This window comes from Pristis pectinata, chromosome 27 (assembly GCF_009764475.1).
Source record: "Pristis pectinata isolate sPriPec2 chromosome 27, sPriPec2.1.pri, whole genome shotgun sequence".
Lineage (NCBI taxonomy): Eukaryota > Metazoa > Chordata > Chondrichthyes > Rhinopristiformes > Pristidae > Pristis > Pristis pectinata.
Window position 1 is genome coordinate 17,562,958 of NC_067431.1, and position 24,551 is coordinate 17,587,508.

General features: G+C 46.2%; 1 protein-coding gene across 1 annotated transcript; it reads left to right on the forward strand.

The window, feature by feature from the left end:
• Window positions 1–6,540: 6,540 nt before the first annotated feature.
• On the forward strand, window positions 6,541–20,549 carry LOC127583720 (uroplakin-2-like). The gene is made up of 5 exons (XM_052039995.1): window positions 6,541–6,724; window positions 15,137–15,280; window positions 15,365–15,506; window positions 17,475–17,533; window positions 19,925–20,549. Exons 1-5 carry the CDS (start codon window positions 6,664–6,666, stop codon window positions 20,053–20,055), a joined length of 537 nt encoding a protein of 178 aa, XP_051895955.1. The 5' UTR covers window positions 6,541–6,663; the 3' UTR covers window positions 20,056–20,549.
• Window positions 20,550–24,551: the final 4,002 nt, after the last annotated feature.

The window sequence follows — 24,551 nt, forward strand, 5'->3', positions numbered from 1 at the left end:
GTGCATGCGTGCATGTGTGTGTCTGTGTGTGTGTGTGCATGTGTTTGTGTGTGTCTGAACATTTATGCAAGGGTGTATGCCTGTGCACAAGTGTGTGTGATGTGTGTGCAATGTGTGTTTCATGTGTTGATAGATGGGTGTGTGTGCAAGCATTCATCTCAGACTATGTTGTGCCTGCAACATCACATGAAGCCAGGGTGGGGTTAGGTTGTGATATTTTTCTATGCTTCAGAAATAAACTTTATAATACAATTGGTATATGTCGTCATTCATTGTGCCATCAATTCAATACGTTCTCTGACAATGTGTCAACACCCCTCATGTTTCCTCCTTAAACAATGCATCCATGAAGCCTTTGTAAGGCTGTTCCACAGAGGCCACCCCCTCAATGTTCAGTGGTGGCACGACCCTAGACTGTGCTCCTTTGTGGTGGCTTCACCAAGATTCACTGCGTCCCTCGGCACAACTTCCCACAGCCTGGAACGCGCCAGTCGACATCATTCACTTGTGGACGTCCCCTTACCTGAAGACCAACAAGTTCCAGTGGCTGGCATGGACATGGTGGGCCAAAGGGCCTGTTTCTGTGCTGCACCACTCTATGAGTCATTGACAGGGAGATGTGGTTGGGGGAGTGTGGTGGTGGTCAATGTGTCAATGTTTGGTCAAAAAAGTAGGTTTTAAAGAGCAACTCAGAGAAGAGGAGAGTTTGGGAGAGGATCTAGGCTCGGCAAGCAAAGGTGGACCAAAAAATCAAAGTCAGAACTGGATTAGCTTCTGAATCTGGTTACAAGAAGGGAAGGGCCAATGTTGTGAAAAAATCCAGACTCAACTGCAGAGACCATGTGAAATTCCTGTTACTTCCTGTTGTTGACTCAGTTGTACATTAAACCCTGCTGAACCTTATCTTATCTATCCTTTACCTACAGTGAGGTTCGACTGACTGTTGTTGTAGCCCAGGTGATTGGTGAAACATGACGATGGCTCAATGGGTAACCTTGTATCTGGGTTAGACACTTGTGGGTTCAAAGACCACTGAAGAGCACCGAGTACAGCTCGGTACAGTACTCAGGGAGGGCTGCAGGGTCACATGTTCCATTTCTCAGCTGAGATGTTAAACCAAGGCCTCAGTTACACACACAGGTAAAACATTCCCAGCATTCATTCTTCTCAGTCACCTTACAACATTTGTTGGTGAACCCCCAGTTAACATCTTGTAATTATCGTGTTGCAGTGTGTGGGATCTTGCAGTAAAGGATTATTAAAGTAAGTGGCTACACTTCAAAAAAACATATTGTTGGCTATAAAGTGCTTTGGGATGCCTTCATATGGTGAAGATGATATAAACATGAATCTTTAAAAAACCTTATGCCTTTAATAGGCCACGCTGGTTTTCTCTAATCAACCTGCACTCGTTAAGGTGACTACTAATTTTGTTCCTGAAAATTATTTCTAGAACTTTCTAAACCACTGAGGTTAAATAGATTGCTCTGCAGTTACTGGGTTTATCGTTACCCCTCTTTTGAACAAGGGTGGGTAATGTTTACAACTTCCCAGTCGTCAGGTACCACATCTGAATCTGGAGAGGATGGAAGATTATGTCTGGAATTTCCTCCCTTACTCCCCTCAGAAACCCAGAATACATCCTTGGTATTGGTATTGGTTTATTATTGTCACTTGTACCAAGGTACAGTGAAGAACTTGTCTTGCATTCCGATCGTACAGGTCGATTCATTACACAGTGCATACATTGTGTTAGTACAGAGTGCATTGATGTAGTACAGGTAAAAACAATAACAGTACAGAGTAAAGTGTCATAGTGACAGAGAAAGTACAGTGCAATAAGGTGCAAAGTCAGAACAAGGTAGATCATGAGATCATAGTCCATCTAATTGTACAAGGGAACCGTTCAATTGCCTTATCACAGTGGGGTAGAAACTGTCCTTAAGTCTGGTGGTATGTGCTTTCAGGCTCCTGTATCTTCTACCCAATGGGAGAGGAGAGAAGAGAGAATGACCCGAGTGGGTGGGGTCTTTGATTATGCTGGCTGCTTCACCAAGGCAACGAGAGGTAAAGACAGAGTCCAAGGAGAGGAGGCTGGTGTCCATGATGCACTGGGCTGTGTCCACAACTCTCTGCAGTTTCTTGCGGTCCCAGACAGAGCTATCTAGATTTATCCACTTTAAGAGCATTTAGGTTTTCTAGTAACTCCTCTTTATCAATTTTTAGCCCATCCAAAATCTCAGCTGTATTTCAGCTGTATCTTTTCCCCTGGTGATGACCGATGGATGATGTACTCAGTGCCACAGCCTTGTCCTCTGCCTCCATGACGAAATTTCGTTTTGGGTCTCTGATCTTCCCACTTCTCCCCTTACAAACTCTTTTCCCTGCTCACATACCGTAGAATAAGGGTGGAGTTGTGCGGCTTGTAGAGCCGCTGCCTCACTGCACTCTGTTCAGTCCTGACCTTGGCTGATGTCTGTGTGGAGTTTGCACGTTCTCCCTGTGACTGCCTGGGTTTCCTCCGGGTGCTCCGGTTTCCTCCCACATCCCAAGATGGTAGAGTAACTGACCACTAGATGAGAAGCTGGGGGGCAGTTGATGAGAATGTGGGGAGAACAAAAACTGGGATTAATGTAGGTTTAGTGTAAGTGGACGGTTAATGGGCAGCACGGACTTGGTGGGCTGAAGGGCCTGTCTCCGTGTGGTATCTCTCTATGAGTCTATGAGAGTATTTAAGGATTCCTTATTACATTTGCTGCTGGACAGTGCTCGATCTTTGCCATTGAGGACAGGAGCAGCAAGGGGAGGAAATGGGCAAATTAACAGGCAAAATGGAGCTGTGGTGAAAGGTTGTTTGTTGTACAGTGGAGTTTCCCAAGGGATGTGTGGTGTTGGCAGAGGTAACGGGACCATTGCTTTCCTCATGTTAATGACTTGACCATCCAGTGACTCAGGGATGGTCCTGAGGATGGGACACAATTTCCAGATTTGCAGCTGAGATATAAGTTAGCGGTGTGGTTGAGGCTTGGGGCTGATCAGTTGTGGTCGTATCATATAAGATAAGATACCTTTATTAGTCACACGTACATTGAAACACACAGTGAAATGTATCTTTTGCGTAGATTGTGCTGGGGGCAGCCTGCAAGTGTCGCCACACTTCCGGCACCAGCATAGCATGCCCACAACTTCCTAACCTGTACGTCTTTGGAATGTGGGAGGAAACCGGAGCACCCGGAGGAAACCCACACAAACACGGGGAGAATGTACAAACTCCTTACAGACAGCGGCCGGAATTGAACACAGGTTGTTGGTGCTGATGGACTCATGGGTACGGCTCTCCCCCCATCAAGGACACCTACAAGAGGCAATGTCTCGGGAAGGCGACATCCATTATTAAGGTCCCCCACCATCCAGGCCATGACCTCATCTCATTGCTGCCATCAGGCAGGAGGTACGAGGATCCACACCTCAAGGTTCAACAACAGCTTCTTTGCCACTGCCATCAGGTTCTTGAAACCACCTGAAAAACCTGAACACTACCTTGGACTGTATTTTCCTCAACATGCACTAATGTTGTCTGTTTATTTTGTCGTGTAAGTTATGTATAATTTTGTTAATTTAAGTTTATGTAACTTATGTTTGTTATATTTGTAATGCACTGTGCTGCTGCTACAAAAGGCAAACTTTCATGGCATTTATACCCTGGGTATGTGGGCCAATGACGATAAACTTGAACTTGGAGGGGCAGGTTTGAGGGGCTGGTCTGCCCACTCCTACTACTTTCTTGAGTTGCGTAGTGAGTAGTGAGGGGGGATAGGACTTCAAGGGGATACAGACAGGCTGGTGGAATGGGGAGATAGGTGGTAGAAGGAACTTTATGCTGAGGAATGTGAAGTGTGACATTTTTTTGGTGGGATGAATGAGAGGAAGCCAGAGGGTGCAATTCGAAAAGGGTACATCAACAGTGGGAACTGGGCGTATGTGTGCATAGTTCAGAAGTGGAGAGGCGAGTTAAGAGGACAGTGAGAGCAGCAAACAAAGGCACCGGGTAAAGAACAAGGAAGTCACGCCGCACCGTTATGTAACAATGGTTCAGCCATACTGGAGTATTCTGCCCAGTTCTGGCCACCACACTTCAGGAGAGATAGAAAGGCTTCAGAAAGGAGTGCAGAAGAGATTCACTGAACTTATTTCAGACTGGAGAGGCTGGGGTTGTTCTCCTTGCAAGAAGGAGGTTCTCCTTGGAATCATGAAGGGTATAGACCGAGCAGAGAGAGACAAACTACCCCCATAATAAACAGGGAACCTAGAATGGGCTAACGTTCATGACTATGTGGCTAGGCACAGCTCAAACGCCATCCATAAATTCGCCGCTGACATCACTATTGTTGTCAGAATTTCAGATGGCGATGAGGAGGCGTACAGGAGTGAGCAAGATCGGCTGGTTGAGTGGTGTCGCAACGACAACCTTGCACTAGACATCAGTAAGACCAAGGAATTGACTGTGGACTTCAGGAAGGGGAAATCAGGAGAACACACACCAGTCCTCATTGAGGGGTCAGCGGTGGAAAGGGTGAACAACTTTATGTTTCTGGGTGTCAACACCTCAGAGGATCTATCCTGGGCCCAACACATTGATGCAATCATGAAGCAGGCATGTCAGCTGCTTTACTTCATTAGGAGTTTGAGGAGATTTGGTATGTCACCAAAGACGCTTGCAAGTTTCTATAGATGTATGCTGGAGAGCATTCTGACTGGTCGCATCACCGCCCGGTTTGGAGATTCCAATGTGCAGGATCGAAAGAGGGTTGTAGACTCAGCCAGCTCCATCACAGGCACGACCCTCCCCACCATCGAGGACATCTTCAAGAGGCGGTGCCTCAAGAAGGCAGAATCACTAAGGACCCTCACCACCCGGGACATGCCCCCTTCACATTAGTACCTTCGGGGAGGAGATACAGGAGCCTGAAGACCCGCCCTCAATGTTTCAGGAACAGCTTCTTCCTCTCCACCATCAGATTTCTGAACGGTCCATGAACCCATGAACACTACCTCGTTACTTCTCTTCTGCACCATTTACTTATTTTTGTAACATGATAATTTTTAGGTCTTTATGTCTTGCACTGTACTGCTGCCACAAAACAACAAATTTCATGACATGTACTTGGTAGGACATATAGGACCCTGGTCAGACCCCACTTGGAGTACTGTGCTCAGTTCTAGTTACCTCACTACAGGAAGGATGTGGAAGCCATAGAAAGGGTGCAGAAGAGATTTACAAAGATGTTGCCTGAATTGGGGAGCATGTCCTATGAAAACAGGTTGAGTGAACTTGGCCGTTTCTCCTTGGAACGATGGAGGATGAGAAGTGACCTGATAGAGGTATATAAGATGATGAGAGGCATTGGTCGTGTGGCTAGACAGAGGCTTTTTCCCAGGGCTGAAATGGTTGCCACAAGAGGACACAGGCTTAAGGTGCTGGGGAGTAGGTACAGAGGAGATGTCAGGGGTAAGTTTTTTTACTCAGAGAGTGGTGAGTGCGTGGAATGGGCTGCCAGCGACGGTGCTGGAGGTGGATATGATAGGGTCTTTTAAGAGACTTTTGGATAGGTACATGGAGCTTAGAGGGCTATGGGTAAGCCTAGTAATTTTTAAGGTAGGGACATGTTCGGCACAACTTTGTGGGCCGAAGGGCCTGAATTGTGCTGTAGGTTTTCTATGCTTCTATGTCAGTGAAAATAAACCTGATTCTGATTCTGAGCAACACACAAAGGAGCTGGAGGAACTCAATGGGTCAGGCAGCATCTGTGGAGGGAAATGGACAGTCGATGTCTTGGGACGAGACCCTTCATCAGGACGGGAAAGAAAGATGGGAGATAGCCAGTATAAAAGATGGAGGGAAGGGATGGAGCAAGAGCTGGCAGGTGATAGGTGGATCCAGGTGAGGGGGTGATAGGCAGATGAAGGATAATCTAGAATGATGGTAATTGGCAAAAGGATGAGGGGAAAAGTATTTTGTCTCAGCATGTAGTTAGGGTCGGGAATGAAGTATCAGGGTGGTAATAGAGGCAGACTTATTTTTAGCATTCAGAAGGGAACTGGATAAGTATCTAAATGGAAAGGATTTACAGGGAGAGAGTGGGGGAGTTGGATTAACTGGGTTATTCATGCATTGAGCAAGAATGAACTCAATGGCTGGTATCCCCTTATATTATGCTGTAACCCTCCTGTGATTGGTGTGACATCTGCTCCTCTGCATTCTGTCCTGATGTGCCGAGTCCTGATGCAGGGTTTTGACCTGAAGTGTCGACAATTCCTTTCCTCCCACAGATGCTGCTCGACCCACTGAGTTCTTCCAGCAGATTGTTTGATTCCAGCATCTGCAGTCTTTTGTGTCTCGTCTGCATTCTGTGGCCTGCTCGTGCTGGGCAGGTTTAGCTGGAGGCCCAGGGGCTGGGTGTGGAGGCCCGAGATAGAAGTAAACTGTGATGAGCGACAGGTTAATGATTCTGGTTGAACCTGCTCGGCCTGTTTGACGACTGCACAATTGGCTGTGGCCATCGAAGCAAGCTCTGGTTTGAGCTGGGATTCCTCACATTGTCCCAGTGCCTCCTAAGTCACAGTCAGTGCCTCTGCTGAGATCCCTTGCACCCTTGGACTGACATGGCTCACACCGTGAGGCTGCTCATTCTCCTGGCTCTGGCCTCTATCACAGGGGCGGCAGGTAAGTGTCTCCTCACCCTGTGCCTTCCCTCCCCCTCTCTCTCCCTCTCCTGCTCCTTCTGAATCTTAGTCCCGTTCCCTCTTCTTCAGCTCTTCTCTTATTTTCCTTTCTCAGTCTTTTCTCTGTGACTTTCCTTTACTCCTCTTGTTCTAACCTTTCTCTCCTCTCCCTGTTAATCCTTCTACTCCTCTGCTTTTCTCACTCCCTTTCTAAATCTCTTCCTGTGTGTTTGCCTCCATCTTTCTCCTAGATGTGTGTCTGTCTCTCCCTCTATACTATTTCCCCTTCTATCTCTCTCTCTCTCACTCTCTCTCTCTCTCTCCCCCCCTTGTCTATCTTTCTCTTAGGTTCCAGACCCATTATGGTGGCTTCACATTGCTCACAGGTGTTTTCCCAATTTCTACTTTATTCCTGATTTCCGTCCTCCTAAATTTTTAACTTTTGTAAAGTACAACTTTTAAATTATTATTTCAATTTTCTCCTGCGTATTTCTGATGATCCTCAGTGTGGACCCCAGTTAACTCCTATTACCCCCGAACAGCCCCCGTACGCTTGGGTGATCTGACATTCCTACATTCTTGCGCACTTTCAGGGAGGGGTGTGATTAAGAATGGAGCTGGAGCTCCCTCTGGTGCTTGGGTTGGTAATAACGGCAAGATGCACAGCACTGGATAATTGGAATAGTTAGAGAAGGGCTGGGTTGTCCTTGCTATTTTTCCTCACCTCCAACAAGCTTTCCACTGGAGAGGAACTAAACTACGTGGGAAATTGCTTAACTTACATTGCCTGCACTCCTGTCACCTCAGCCTCAGAGGCAACAATGTGGCACAGCTCGTGGAGCTGCTGTCTCACTGTGCCATTCAACTCAGTCTGTATGGAGTCTGCACGTTCTCCCCGTTTCCTCCCACACCTCAAAGGTGTGTGGGTTGGGTGGTTAATTGGCCACTGTAAATTGCTCCTCGTGTGTAGGTGAGTGGTAGAATCGGGGTGGGGTGGGGAAGGGGGAGGTTGATGAGTAAGTGGGGAGAATCAAACAATGGGATTCGCGTAAGCTTAGTGTGTGTGTGGTTGGTGCGGACTCGATGGGCCGAAGGGCCTGTTTCTATTCTGTATCTAATGGAACTTTGTCACGTCTTTTTTTAATTTTTATTCACTGTTTTAATGATATTAGCTGAGGTAAAAATATTGGGGGTGGGGGGAGAACAGGACACAGAAGGCTATGGACTCAAGGCGAAAGTCTTTTACACAGAGAGTGATTGATAACTGAAACGTGCTGCCAGAGGAGATGATGGAATCAAGTACAGTTGCTGTGTTTAAGAGGCATTTAGGCAGACACTTAAATAGGCAGTGGTGAGAAGGATATAGTCTTAATGGGGGTAAATGGGATTACTGTGCTTGGGCAAAATGTCAGCATGGAGATGGTGGGCCAAGGGCCTGTTTCCATGCTGCATCTTTCTTTGACTCTATCTAGCTGTAATACACAGACCACACTTGGGTATCAGTACGTCTGCAGGCTGAGCTTCGAGTCATTGTTGAGTCATTCACTGAAGAGTCCAAGAGAAAGGGCTTTACCTCACAATAATGGGCCTCACATTAAACATCTGCAAAACAAACCTACCAACCTGACCCTGCTGTACAACACCGTCCCCTCTCATGCACCCCCCCCCCCCCCCCCATCATGACCACCTCCACCCATCACAAGACCCTGGCAAAAGTGGACCACTTCCCGTTCTCAGGAGACACCTCTCAACAAAGGCAGTCATTAATGAGGACATTTACCTCTTCCTGCAGTCTGTTAGGATTTGGCTGTCTGAGGAAAAGAGTATTTGAAGATCAAGACCTCAAACCTGTCACCAAGCTCATGTGTATCTGGCACCCGTGATCTCCAGCTTCCTGTATGTTCCTGAGACAGAGATTACCTACAGCAGATACCTCAAAACACTGGAGAGATATCACTAATGCTGTCTGCCCTAAATCCTCCAAATCCATGGGCAGGATAAGTGAACCAACGTCAATCGCCTCCCACATCGACATCTCCAGTATTGAGGACCTAATTACACTCAGTCAGTTTCAATAGGGACGCCATATTGATCACACACTTGACCCTAGACTCCTGAAACCGATACTTTACTTCAAGCTCTGTCATGGCAAGGGATGAACAGAGGAAACAATTCTAGGATGTGGTCAAAGCCTCCTTGAAAAACCTTTCCCTCCCACAGCCCAGTGGGAATCCCTGGCCAGTAACTGCTCAATCTGCAGGAGGAGCATTCAGGATGGCATTGAGGGTCTTGGGTTGATGTGTTGGGACCATGTCCCACATTACCCACCCACTCCCTGCCCCAACAGATGTACAGGTCCCACATCAGTCAGCCACCTCTTTGATGTTGCAGGGCTATGGGTCCTGTGGAAACCTGCTACTCCCGAGTCCCTGACCCACAGTGCGCTCTGAAACTAGACCTTTAGTTCTGGATCTTTGGGTCAGACTCAAGGGGATGAACTTACACCAGCAAAACTCTTCAAGATTTTGAACACCTTAGAATCAGAATCAGGTTTATTATCACTGACATATGTTGTGAAATTTGTTGCTTTGCAGCAGCAGTACAAGTGCAAGACATAAGGACATAAAAATTTCTATAAGTTACAAAAATAAATAAGTAGTGCAAAAGAGGAATAATGAGGTACTGTTCATGGGTTCATGGATGGTTCAGAAGTCTGATGGCAGAGGGGAAGAAGCTGTTCCTGAAATGTTGATTTTGGGTCTTCAGGCTCCTGTACCTCCTCCACGATAGTAGTAACATGAAGGGAGCATTTTCTGGGCGGTGAGGGTCCTTAATGATGGATGCCACCTTCTTGAAATCGGTCAAATTTACTCTAAACCTCTGCATAGGAAGGTAACAAATGTTCCACATTCTCCTCAAATTCTTGTAAAGTCTCCACCTTCTCCAAAGAATCAGACATTATATTTCTCCAGATTAAAGGCTGTTTGACTGTAAAGGCAACGCTATTGAACGAGATTCCCATCACGTACAGAGTCTGTTGGGAAGGGATTGAGAGTACAACCCCAAGCAGGTTCAAAGACTGAGGTCAATATTAAATCCTGACCATTGGCTGAAATAGAACTTTACTTAAATGTAAAAGGTAAGTTTTGACATCTTGGATATTACGGGCAGAACAGGACTAAGTTTGAGTAGTTCAAATGTGTCATATTGGGTGGGGAGTTTCAAAGGGCTGTATCCTGAGAATTTTCTGTGCATCAAAGCTATGACAGGAAAGCAGGAGTGTTTTGTTCTGTCAGTTGTGTCTCCTCAAACTTTCTGATGCTGCTGCAGAGTTATCCTCAGAGTAAAAACTTTTCTTGGTTCCAGAGCCATCCATATTTGGTTAGTCAAAGAAGGCATTCAGTAATTGTTTGCAAAGTAACTCACCGAGTTCGGGTCTCTGCTCACCAATAATTGGTACCTGTTCTGACCCAACCAGCGAGCTCCATCCTTCTTGTGGAAGAGAGGGAATTAAGGGTAAACTATGTAAAGAATGTGTGGTAGATCCTTGGCTCAATTAATAAATAGCAAGGAACTTAGGCAAAACTGTGTTAAAACTTTAGTTAGGCTCCAGGTGAAATATTATGTCTGATTCTTTGGGGAAGGTGGAGACTTTACAAGAACGTGAGGGGAATGTGGAACATTTGTTCACTTCCTATGGCAGAGAAGGTTTAGAGTAGGTTTGACAGAGGTGTTCAAAACCTCGAAGAGTTTTGCTGGTGTAAGATGACAGTAATTTAGTGTGAGTGGCAAAAGAATCAGAGGAAGAGGGAAGAGGCAAGAGACTACAGGTGCTGGAAATCTGGAGCTGCACACAAAGGCGCTGGAGGAAGTCAGTGGGTCAGGCAGCATCTGTGGAGGGAAATGGACAGTCGGTGTTTTGGGTCAAAACCCTTCATCTGGACTGGAAAGAAAGAGGGGAGGTAGTCAGTATAAAAGGGTGGGGGGAAGGGAGCAAGAGCTGGCGGATGATAGGTGGATCCAAGTGAGGGCGGTGATAGGCAGATCAGGGAGGGGAGGAGAGTGGGAATGATGTCAGAGGCTGGGTGGTGATAGATGGAGGTGACAAAGGGCTGAAGATGATGGAATCTGATAGGAGAGGACGGTGGAGCTCGGAATCAAGGGAGGGAGGTGGGGAGGGGAGCCGGTGGGAGGAGTGTGTGGGTGATGGGCAGATGGAGAGGGTGGGGAGGGGAAAGTGATAGGGTGATGGGGGCTAGTTGGATCAGGAGGAGAGAGAAAAGTAAAGAATGGGGAAAAGGGGAGCGGTGACCGGCCGTTTGGGAATTCGATGTTTATGTCGTCAGGTTGGAGACGGCCCAGGCAGAACATGAACAGAAGAGTCAGAGACTTTTTCCCAGGGCGACAATGGCTAACACGAGGGGACATAATTTTAAGGTGATTGGAGGAAGGTATAAGGGGGATGTCAGGGGTAAGTTTTTTACACAGAGAGTGGTGGGTGCGTGGAACGCACTGCCTGCAGAGGTTGTGGGGGCAGATACATGAGGGACATTTAAGACACTCTTATATAGACACATGAATGATAGAGAAATGGAGGGCTATGTGGGAGGGAAGGGTTAGATAGATCTTAGAGCAGGATAAGATGTCGGCACAACATTGTGGGCCGAAAGGCCTGTACGGTGTTGTAATGTTCTACGTTCGATGAGGTGCTGAGGTTGAAGGTAGAGTGAGGATGAGTGAATGGATAACTCTTTCAAGGAGCTGGTACAGTCACAATGGTAGAATGGCCTCCTTCTGGAGAATATTCACTGTGTGAAACTGCATGCTCAAATCAACATCCATTGGGAAAATAAAAAAGGGAAGGGAGGGGGAAGCAGCAGATGGCAAGGGTAAGAAAGATTGCAGCAGGATTTGGGATGAGTTTACCGGAATGGTTTGAGGCAGGTAGAGAGTGAACACCTAGATCAGTGAATGGGGGTTGACCTTTCACTGGCTTGTTCAGCCTCAGTCCTTCCAGCAGAACAGGTAGAACCTAAGACTTGAAATCTCTATTCATTTATTACCGTTCTGGCTGGTTCCTGTAGTGTTCTGTTCTGAGCACCAGAGAATCTCATCACCTTGTGACTGCAGATTGAGGCATGTGATTTACATGTGAGCCCACCTTAAGCAAGAGCACAGATATTTTCATTGCAAAATGAAGATGGAATAAACGTGATCAAAAACCATGACTTTAGTGAGTGACAATTATTGGAAAGTTTGGAGATTTTCTTTAATCTGCTGTGTGGTTACACACTCAAGACCAGATGTAATTTTCCACATCTGTAGCAGGGGACAACAGGGAATTCACAATTGTCTCCAGTATAGTTGCCAAGTATGACCTTATTTCAGGCTTACAGTCAGCTGAATTGGCCCAGCTGTAGGTATTCAGTCCTTGCTTTACAAATGTCCATCAAATCCCGACTTTGACTAGTGCTTAGATTTCCCTTTACTGATGAGTAAAAAAAGGTCACAGCTATTTAGGGAACGAAAGTGGAGCTGTTTGGAACAGGGGAGTTTCTGCTGTGGAGGTTCAGGAGCTGGGACTGAATTGAAGGACTTAAGATGATGGAAGAGTTTAATAGGATGGAGAGGTCGGAGAGAGAGAGAGAGAAAGAGAAAGAGAGAGAGAGAAAGAAAGAGAGAGAGAGAAAGGGAGAGAGAGAAAGAGAGAAACTATTTCCTCAAGAGGGAGGGTCCAGAGTAAGAAGAGATGATTAAGGCTCTACCTAAATTGCAGGATGAATTTTAAAACAATGTGGACAAGACAGACAAAATTTGCAAAAGCAATGAAATTAATTGTGGCAATTAGGTCAGTAAGGATTTTGCTTCTGGGCAGCTAAAGCTATTGCAACACTTCTTATACTTGGTTAAAACATTTATGTTATGCCATTAACAATACCTATCTTTGTAACTATTGTTTTTCAAGGCACGTCCCTTGCCGCACTGCAGTCACTGCTGCCATACAGCATGGAAACATGCCCTTCAGCCCAACTCATCCATGCTGACTGTGTTACCCAGTGAGCTAGTCCTGCTTGCCTGTCTTTGGGCCTTGGCCCTCTAAACTTCTATCCATGTACTTATCTAGATGGCTTTTAAATGTTGCTAATGTGTCCACCTCAACCATTATTTCTGGCAGCTCATTCCAAATACGCACCACCCTTTGCGTGAAGAAGCTGCCCCTGATCTCTCGCCTCTGAACTTAAACCTATGCCCTCTTGTTTTTAGCACCCACTCCCTGGGAAAAAGATTAACTACTTTCACCCTGTCTATGCCCCTTGTGATCTTATATACCTCTATCAGGTCACCCGTCAATCTCCTATGTTCCAAGGAATAAAGTCCTAGTCTACACAACCTCTCCTTGTAACTCAGGCCCCCAAGTCCAAGCAACATCCTGGTAAATCTTTTCTGCACTCTTTATAGCTTAATAATATCTTTCCTGTAACAGAGTGACCAAAACTGTACGCAATACTTCAAGTGTGGCCTCACCAATGTCTTATATAACTGCAACATAACTTCCCAACTCCTGTACTCAGTGCTCTGACAGATGAAGGCCAGTGTGACAAATGCCTTTGTCACCATCCTATCTACCTGTGACGCCGCTTTCAGCAAACTCTGCACTTGCACCCCTGGGTCCCTCTCTTCCGTAACACTCCCCAGGGCCCTGCCATACACTGTGTGTCCTACCCTGCAGGAAAGGGTCACTGCACAAACAGGTGAGTCTGGGGTCTGGGATGATGTGAGCAGATGGCAAGCCCCAGGAGTGGTCGACAGAGAGGCCAGGGACCCAGGGACCACGAGTGGGTCGGACAACACTTCCCATTTTGGTTGAAGCCTGACATTGTACAATCCACAATTTCCTCATTGTCACGGGGTGGGGGGCTGAATTAGAAGCAGGCAGTTCAGGGTGCCACCAGAGGGAATTTCTTCAGGCAGGATGTCGGAGACATCTGGAACCCTTTCCCTCAAGAACCTGCTGGCGCTTGGACAGATTAAACATTTCACAATTGTCTATGGATTTTATAAGGCTGAGCTATTGTGGGCTGTGGAAACAAGGCAGGCAAATGGAGTTAGAAAACTGGTCCATCATCCAACAGAAACAGCAGGAATGTCCTCCTTCAGTTCCCAGTGGAACGTGAACCTAAGGTGTTGCAGCATCACCTGGTGAGTTACTTACTATGACACAGGAGGAGGCCATTCAGCCCAGTGGGTCCACACTAGCTTCCAGCAGAACAATCCCATTTGTCCCATTTCCCCCCTTACTTATTTCCCTCTCACCCTCAATTTATTCTCTCACAAGCCCATCAACTCTCCTTTGATTCTTTTGTCATTTTTCCATGCTCAGGGATAATTTACAGCAGCCAATTAACCTGTCAGGACAAGGAACCAAAGCACCTGGAGGAAATCTGCACGGTCACAGGGAGAATGTGCAAAATCTGCACAGATGGCACCTGAGGCCAAGATTGACCCCAGGTCCTTGGAGCTGAGAGGCAGCAACACTACTGACTGCAGCGCCAGCCACCCCTGGTGACAGGCTCCTCAGTGGAACGTGACGTGTTTACATAGGCAGGGCCTGCTGTATGCTCAACATCAGGATGTGTAAAATGGAGCACACATTTTATAAAAGGGAAGAAGAAAGACACATTTCCTTGGATTTTGTTCCAATTTCCATCTATGTAAGTGACAGGAAAGATGTAAGAGATTCGTAGAGTCATAGATAGATCCATAGAGTCACACAGCATGGAAACAGGCCCTTCGGCCCAACATGCTCTGCTACTTCGTTTAACTACTTAAAAGTAATTTAACTACTTTGCTCCAACCAAGATTCCCATCGAAGCTAGTCCCATTTGCCCACATTTGGCCCGTATCTTTCTAAACCTTTCCTATCCATGTACAAGTACCTTTAAAATGTTGTTAATGTACCTGCCTCAACCACTTCCTCTGGCAGCTCTTTCCATATACTGACCACCCTTTGGGTGAAAAAGTTGCCCCTCAGGTTCCTGTCAAATGTCTCCCCTCGCACCTTAAACCTATGCCCTCTAGTTCTTGATTCCCCAACCCTGGGAAAAAGACTGTGGGCATTGACCCTATCTATGCCCCTCATTATTATACAAACCTCCATAAGATCACCTCTCATTCTCCTCCATTCCAATGAATAAAGTCCCAACCTGCTCAACCTGTCTCTATAACTCAGTCCCTGGAGTCCTGGCAACATCTTTGTAAATCTCCTCTGCACTCTTTCTAGCTTAATAGTATCTTTCCTATAGCAGGGTGACCAAAACTGAATACAATTTTCCAAATGCGGCCTCACCAATGTCTTGTACAACTGCAACACTCATCTTATGTTTTAAAACATTTCTTTTTTAAATATGAACAGATTTTAATATCTCGCTGGTGGACGAGACTGCAAGTGGGATTGTGGCAAGTATCCGCTCGACCTCGGCATTTATAACCCTGCCGCCTTGCAACTTAGCTGGGACGACAGTCATGGTCAATGTCACCAACATGGCTGGCAGTCCAGGTATCCTTTAATACTCCAGCTAATTTAACTTCGCTGTCTTCTTCTTCCCTATTTAGCTTCTGATTGTTTCTTCTTCTCTCTCAGGGATATCACAAAGCAGTTTTGCGATGCCCTTCTGCCGCTTCAAGCGTGGATTGATCAGTCTGATGTCTAACGCTGATGGCTTTTCACAAACATTGAATGTGGGCTACCAGGTGAAAGGGCTAACAGCAAATACTAAGTACAAGTAAGTGAAGATTTGCTGGGGAGAGTTCAGGGTAGGAGACTGGGCTCCATCTCACTGGAGCAGGAAGTTAACCCTTTAGAATTCAAGCATCTGGCTCTGACAAGGAACTGGGCAATGTAATTTATTCTGTAATAAAAAACTACCCTCTGAATCAGCCTCCCCTCCATTGACTCTGTCTGCACTTCCTGCTGCCTTGGAAAAGCAGCCAACACAATCAAAGACCCAACACACCCCGGTCATCCTCTCTTCTCCCCTCTCCCGTCCAGCAGAAGATACAAATGCTTGAGAGCATGTACCGCCAGGCTCAAGGACAGCTGCTATCCCGATGGTATCAGGCTCTTGAACAGACCTCTCATACACCAAAGATGAACTCTTGATCTCCCAATCTACCTTGTCGTGGCCCTTGCACTTTATTTGTTTACCTGCACTGCACTTTCTTTGTAGTTGCAACATTATATTTTGCATTCTGTTTTCTTTTTACCACCTCGATGTAATTATGTATGGCACGCAAAACAAAAACTTTTCTCTGCATCTTGGTTGGTGCGCGTGGCAATAATAACCCGATATCAATAACACTATCCTCCCTACCTCCCCTCACCCTGTTTTACTGTAACTCCTCTCTCTCCCCTACATTCCTTCCATCACACTACTTCCCAGCAGGCTCCTCCCTTTCTGCCACTCTGCTACCCCTGCCAACTCCATCCCTCTCCCACTGCAACACACCCTCTCCCTCCCTCACTTCATTACAAACCCTCTTCACACCATTACATCCTCTCAAACACTATTACAACCCACTGCACCATCACAACTCCTCCTTCACACCATTACATTCCCTCCAACATTGCAACCCCTCCAACACACCATTACATCCCCTCCCATGCATTACAACCCCTCCTCCACATCATTACATCCATTTCCGACACTATTACATCCCCTTCCCACGCCATTATATCCCCTCGCCATGCAGTATTGCAGATTCTCAGATCCTCCCCTCATCATCAAACACCCACTCCCCAATAACATTACATCTCCTCCCAGCAACATTATTTCTCCTCTCCCTGCACCATTATATCCACTGCCAGTTCCATTATATCCCTCCACCTCTGCATTCCCTACCCACATCTTCCCCCACAAACTCTTCCCAAATCCTTTCTCCACTTAATCCCACACCCCTCCATCACATTTTCCCCATAACCCTTCCCTCACCCCTGCTATATCTCTTATTTTCTCTACGACACCTCTCCCATTCTCTCCCCTTAAACCCCTTCTCCCTACATTCCATCCTCCTCTCTCTAGAATCCCTTCTTTGAACGCTCCACAAGAATCCCCACCATTGACAGCATCTACATGAGGCACTGCCTGAAGAAGGCGGCATCTATCATTAAGGATCCCCACCATCCGGGTCATGCTATCTCCTCACAGCTACCATTAGGCAGGAGGTACAGAAGCCCGAAGTCCCATACCACCAGGATCAGGAACAGCTACTTTCCTACAACCTTCAGGTCTTGAACCAACTTGCACAACCCTAACCCTACCTCAGCAATGGAACACCACGGACTACCTCTTACACTACCAAGGATATATCTTTGATTGTGTTTTTTGCACTAATATCTTGTTTTGCACAGTCTTTGTTTTCATTGTCTTGTGTAATTTAAGTATAATTTATGTATAATTTATGTACCTATGTTGCTGCTGCAAGCAAGTTTTTTGTTGCATCTGTACCTCACCATAGCTGTGCACGTGACAATAAACTTGACTTGACTTGACCTGACTTCACTCCTCCTCACCTCTGCTGAAGTTTCACACCTACATTCCTCTTCAATACTGACTAAACAAATCTCTCCGTCTCTCCCTTCTGCTGAGTATCGCTCACCCACACCACACGTTCCTTTTTCCCTTTGATGCAACCACCTCTTCTTCAATGGTCCCTGCTGTTCACTGTGATAAGTCTGTTCTCTTTTTTCCCAGTGTGTCCTATCATGTTGGTAGCCAGGTGAGCAACTTACTGGAGATCAAGACCACCACGGGTGAGTGCTCATTCCCACAATGCTGGATGGTGAAGAGGGTTATCTAAGTTTAGAGGGATCTAGACCAACTTGGGAAACAGGTCAGAGAGTGGAAAATGGAATTTACCTTGGACAAGTGTGAGGTGTTGCACACTGGGGCAGGATTTAAACAGTAAATGTTATGGCCCTGGAGACTGTTGTAGAACAGAGGGACCCAGGGGTACCGGTACATCGTGGAGACACAGGTAGACAGGGTGGTAAAGAAGGTCATTGGCATGCTTGTCTTCATCAGTCAGGACATTGAGTACAAAAGTTGGGATGTCATGTTAAACCTGTTTAATCGTTGGTGAGACTGCACCTGAAGTACTGTGTGCAGTTCTGGTCACCTGGATCTAGGAAGGATGTCATTATGCAGGAAAGGGTGCACAAAACATTCACAAGGAGGTTACCTGGACTGGAGGGCTTGAGCTATAAGGAGAGACTGGATAGGCTGCGACTCTTTTCCATTGAAGCATAGGAGGCTGAGGGTTGACCTTATGGAGGTTTATAAAATCATGAGGGGCGTAGATAAGGTGAAAGGTCAGTCTTTTTCCCAAAGTAGGGGAGTCTAAAACTAGAGGGCACAGGTTTAAGGCGAGAGGGGAAAGGTTTAAAAGGGATCTGAGGGGTAACTTTTTCACACAGAGAGTGCTGGGTGTATGGAACGAGCTGCCAGAAGGGGTGGTAGAGGAGAGTACAATTACAATGTTTAAGAGACATTTAGCCAGGTATGTGGATAGGAAAGGTTTAGAGGGATATGGGCCAAATGTGGGAAAATGGTGATAGTTCAAGTGGACAACTTGGTTGGTGTGGAGGAGTCAGGCTGAAGGTCCTGTTGCCGTGCTGTATGACTCTAATGCTCTGGATGTTGCTTCATGGAGCTGGTGATCCCCTGATGTGAACCTGAGACACTCCTCCCACCCACCCCCTCAATGTACAATAACCTTTTGGCAGCAAGCTGCTGCTGAGTCCCTCTGGAACTGACAGTCAATTCATTCAGGATCTAATTTTGTCAAATTAAGCCCAATTCTTCAATGATGTAGCAGAACTGTGAGACCTGGCTATTAGAGTCAACATTGAAGAAGTATCTAGCTGAGCACCTGCATCACCAAGGCATTGAAAGCCACAGACCAAGTGCTGGTAAATGGGTTTAGTATAAATGGATACCGGATAGTCGGCATGGACTTGGTGGGCTGAAGGGCCTGTTTCTGGCCAATTGGATGTCATAGTTGAGGCTAGGCTTCCATTGACATAGCTGTTTTCATGTAGAGTCACTGGACAATGATTAGGAAGTAGAGAACTGATTTTTCTCCTTCTCTCCCATTGTTCCTCATCCACAGATAGTGGCACTTGGAAATGGATCATTTAACTCGGTGCAGAGCAGAGATGGGGTGAAGGGTGGTGTTCTGTGGAGCTCAGTACAACAGCAGATGGCTGATTAACCCACTGAGTCCCTGAAGTGAAGAGGCTTATCAGAGTTTATTGCCCAGTTGTCCACTGGTGAACATTTTTGTCACTTTCGACGAAAATCCACTTTTGTCACTTGGGATAAATCAAGTAACCATTCCCCATCCTTTCATTTTATTTGATATCCAGATCCATGAACATTCATTTACAATAGGAATGCATGGCCAGGAGAAGTCTTGGGGAATCATTGTGCTAATCCTGTGGGCGTGGAGTGTGTCAGCCTAATCATTCACCATCCAGTCTTACTATTCACTTTCTCTGTGTGTGTGTGTGTGCACGTATGCACGTGTTGTGTGCATTTGTTTCTGTATGTGCGTATACTTGTGTGTGTGTTTGTATGCATTTGTGCATGCACTGTTTGCATGTGTTGTGTATATATGTTTGTGTGCAAATGCATGTGTGTGTGTGTGCTGTTGTCTGCATTTGTTTGTGTATGTATGTATGTATACTTGTGTATGTGTGCATTTGTGCATACACTGTTTGCGTGTTTGTGTGTATGTTCATGTGTTGTGTGTATAGGTTTGTGTGCAAATGCACCTGAGTGTGTATGTGAGCATGAGTGTGTGTGTATGAGAGTGTATGTGTGTGAATGTGTGTATGACAGTGAATGTATGTGTGTGTATATGAGTGCGTGTGTATGTGTGCGTGCATGTGTTTGTGTGAGTGTGTGTATGAGAGTGAGTGAGTGTGTATGAGTGTGTGTGTCTGTGTATGAGTGTGTGTGTGTATATGAGTGTGTGTGAGAGTGAGTGTGTGTGTGTCTTTGTGCGTGTTTGTGTGTGTGAGTGAATGTGTGTACGTATGAGTGTGTGTCTGTATGACTGAGTGTGTGTGTGTGTGTGTGAGTTGGTGTGTGAGAAAGTGACCCAGCCTGCATTAAGTAACTGAATTGTTTTATTTTCTCAGCAATGAATTACCAGAACATCGATACTGGGTTTGGTCGGAGTGGAGCAATGGTTGTGATCACTGTGCTTCTTGTTGTCGCCATGGCCGTGCTCATTGTCTGTTTCATTGTCGCTGTTGTACTTGGGAAGTAAAATCTGTTGCTGAAGGATGAAGGAACATTTACAGTCAAAAATATATGAACAATTTTTCTCTTTATCTGCCATGTATTTTATAACCTGCACTCTGTTGTTTGATGAGAATTAGGATTTAATTCAGAAGAATATCTGCCTATTGTGAACATGTTTTGATCTGTAGAGATTTGAAAATATTTATCCTTGAACCTGATGAAGTTCCTGGTCTCTTGTGGCCCCCTGTCAATGATCCATTCCTTCATCCCCTGTGATCCCAAGAACTTTCAACCTCCATTTGTTTCCAAATGATCCTCCAGTTCTTGAAGTATCACTTGTGGATCACTTGGCTCCAATGGATGTGTCAGTGGGCAACAGACACCTGGGTTGGGACTGCTCAGAGGTGCAGCAGATCCCAGTGTCTGGAAATGATGGTTCTGCACTTGTAGTGAACCTAATTACTAACCACAGTTCATTTCAGAAACCTTTTATTTTATAATTAAAGTCTGTATTTATAATCCAGTCTCATTCTTCACTTTCAATGAAAGTGGAATGGGTGTGTGGCTTTGATCTTGAATGCATCGTGAAAGTGATGCTGTGTTTGTGTTCAGAATATGTGTTGTGTATGTATATATGTGTATATGGGTGTATAAGTGTGTGTATGTGTGGGGTGTATGTATGTGTGCATATGTATGTAAATTTGTGTGTCAATATGTGTATGTGTGTATGTAACTGTGCATATGTGTGTGTATATGTAAATGTCTGTGTCTATATGGGTATATGTGTGTATAATTGTGTGCGTGTGGATGTGAATGTGTGTGTCTGTGTGTGTGTATGGGTGTGTTTGGGGAGAGTGGTTTGGTGTGTTGTCAATGTGGATTTGATGTGCCAGTGTGCATCTTCAGGTGACAGACACGACATTGAAAAGGTATGACTGGATTCCTTGAGGCTTGAGAATAGCAGTAACAGAATCCACCAGAAGCCAATGTCCTGGATTAAGTCTTGTGTTGTACATTCTGCTGAAGAAAGTTGTTAACGCAGGCATTGAGAGTATTTCAGAGCTTGCAATTTTACTATAGCTGTTATGTTGTTTACATATCTTTCTGATGAAAAGTCAGCGAGGCCAATCTTTGTTGAAATAAAATACAAAGTATGCTTCCTGGAGCTTGTGATACCAGATCTGACCCACTGCACCAAGACTCCCCTGCTGTCACACACCACCCACTGCACTGAGTCCCACTGTCACCCACTGCACTGTCCCACTGTCACCCAGCACCGACTGCACTGTCCCACTGTCATCCACTGCACTGTCCCACTGTTACACACCACCCACTGCACTGTCCCACTGTCACCCAGCACCCACTGCACTGATGGCATCCCCTTGTTGTCACACAACATCCATTACACTGACCATCCCTCCTACTGTCATACATCTGGATGTCAATGTAAGTTGTGAGGGGAATGCAGAGAGGCTTCTGGAAGATATAAATAGGCACAACGGATGGGTGAGGACCTGGTGAATGGAATAAAATATAGAAAAATACACTTTGGTTTAAAAAAAAGCTGAACTTCTTTTAAATGGTAAGAGTTCAGATTGTGTTGGTGATTTGATGTGGATGTTTTTGTACCTGAATCACTTAAGCAGGTAAAATGAACTACTAGGAAGGCAAACAGTTTGAAAGTATTTATTGTAAGATGACTTAATCAAATTATATAAAGCCTTGGTGGATCTGGACCTGGACTATTGTGTGCACACTGGTCTTCCTACTGAGTGAATGGTGTACATACATAGAGAAAGTACAACAAATGTTCTCCAGGTTGATTCCTAGGTCGGAGGTTTTGTCCTGTGAGGGCAGATTAAGCAGATTGGGCTCATGATTTGTCGAATTTGGAAGAATGAGAGGTGATCTTACTGAAACATACAAAATTCTTATGCGACTGTGCAGGGTTGATGCAGGAATGATGTTTGCTTTGGAAAGGGTGTCAGCAACCAAGAGTTTCAAATCTCAGAAACAGGTTGGCCAAGATGCTGATATGAGAAGAAATTTCTTCATTCTCAGGATAGATATACTTTGGAATTCTCCACTGAAGAGATCTGTGGAGGCTCAACCATCCAGTATGTTCAAGACAGACCAATAGGTGTTTGGATAGTGTTGGATAAAGGTTAGTACCAGAATGAGATGCCAGGATGAAAGATGTTAAATAGTGGAGTAGGGATGAGGGACCGAATGGCCTATTTCTGCTTCTATTTCTCATGTTCTTACTGCTCACAGCATTGTGAGCGCCTCATGCTGGCACATGCCAATGACTGTGCTGAGAGTCTCCCGGCTGTAACACACCAGGCACTGCTCTGAGGGTCTCCTCGCTGTAACACACCAGGCACTGCTCTGAGGGTCTCCTCGCTGTAACACACCAGGCACTGCTCTGAGGGTCTCCTCGCTGTAACACACCAGGCACTGCTCTGAGGGTCTCCTCGCTGTAACACACCAGACACTGCTCTGAGGGTCTCCTCGCTGTAACACACCAGGCACTGCTCTGAGGGTCTCCTCGCTGTAACACACCAGGCACTGCTCTGAGGGTCTCCTCGCTGTAACACACCAGACACTGCTCTGAGGGTCTCCTCGCTGTAACACACCAGACACTGCTCTGAGGGTCTCCTCGCTGTAACACACCAGGCACTGCTCTGAGGGTCTCCTCGCTGTAACACACCAGGCACTGCACTGAGGGTCACCCTACTGTAATACACCAGCCATGGCTCTGAGGATTCTCCCTGCACTCCTCCCTTTTATGACTTCATAAGAGCTTTTGACTCCATCAAATGAGAGGATCTTTCCCAAATCTGGCTCCCCACGGAAACTCTTCTCCATCTTATGTCATGCAAACTGTGACTTTAACCAATTGGTCTGCAACAGGTATTTAAGGTATTTATTTATCAGTCACACGTACATCGAAACACACAGTGAAATGCGTCTTTTTGCGTTACTGAGAATGTGCTGGGGGGCAGCCCGCAAGTATTGCCAATGTAGCATGCCCACAGCTCCTAACCTGTCTGTCTTTGGAACGTGGGAGGAAACCGGAGCACCCGGAGGAAACCCACACAGACACACGGGGAGAACATACAAACTCCTTACAGACGGCAGCCGTAATTGAACCCGGGACGCTGGCGCTGTAATAGCGTCATGCTAACTGCTGCACTACCGTGCCACCATAGGGTGCAACCTTAATGTAGGCTGATGCCAAGCAAAGCTGAGTGACCAGTCAACACCCTTCACCATCTTTCTCACCACAGAGCTGTAATACATCTCCACCGAGCTTCCTGCTAATCTACAGGATGAAGGGGAAACCGTTAGACCAACATCACTTCCATCCAGATCTAAGGTCACCCCAACTTCAGTCAATGTTCTGCAGTACACAGAGGACGTGCATGCTTGGAGGCCAAGCCCCATGTAATCGTCAGCTCATTCATTGAAGCTTACAGGATAATGGGGCTTACACTTGAGCACCTTCTCTCTATGATTGCGATAGTTTTCTCCCACATTGGCTACTGTAAATTGCCCCTCTCTGTAGGTGGGTGGTAGGATATCTGGGCTGGCTGGAACGTTGATGGGCAAGAGAACGGGTCACAGGAAATGGGATTGATGGGAGTGATCTGAGAACTGGTATAGACTTGTTGGACTGAATGGTCTCCTTCAATGCCCTAAGCAAGTACATAAAGTAAAATATCAGCCTTCTACTCATCTGCCCTGCTTTCCAACACTAACTGAAAATGAAGGTCCATGGTAAGATCTTGGAAAATTCCCAAATTCCCTGCTTGACGTTGCATCCAGTGCACTGAACCCCACCTGCTGTCTTAGTGCACTGAAGCCCCCCACCCGCGGTCACACTGCACCCAGTGCACTGAGAGCCCACCCCCTAGCATTGACTTGAAGCGTCGGTCAGGTTAATGTGCTCAACCTGCCCGGAGTTCTGGCAAAACTCTCAGTATTGCCGGGGACACTTTCCTGTTCCGTATTTACTTTTATTTTGAACAAACGTTATTTTTGTAACCTTTCAGTTGTTTCGCATTTTAATTACTGAAAATCTGAAATTTGCGTCAAAAAAACGTGAGATTAAATTAATTGTGCAAGTTAAACAGGTGTGGGGAATCTGGTTTAATATCATTAAGGGCTTTGCTCTCACGGAGAGAGGGCGTGGATATGGGAATGGGATGGATTGTCACCTGAAGACTTGCTTATAGGACTGGGAAATGGACGAGGAGCTGGGGTTGGCCACCACCACCGACCAGTTCCTCCTGGGTAAGGACAGCAGTCCCGGACCTCATCTCCAACACGCGTCAACGCAGTTTCAGCTTGTTAAAGAAACTCCGAGCTTTCGGGTTAAACGTCCTGGGAGAGAATAACGAAGGAGAAGTGGGTAAAGGTTTTAAAGTTGCTGCCCGGGGTCAAGATGTGAGGAGTGGGCGGGTCGATGGCGGGGAGCTGAATGACAACTCCGTCCCTCCCTCCCTAACAAGCACCTTC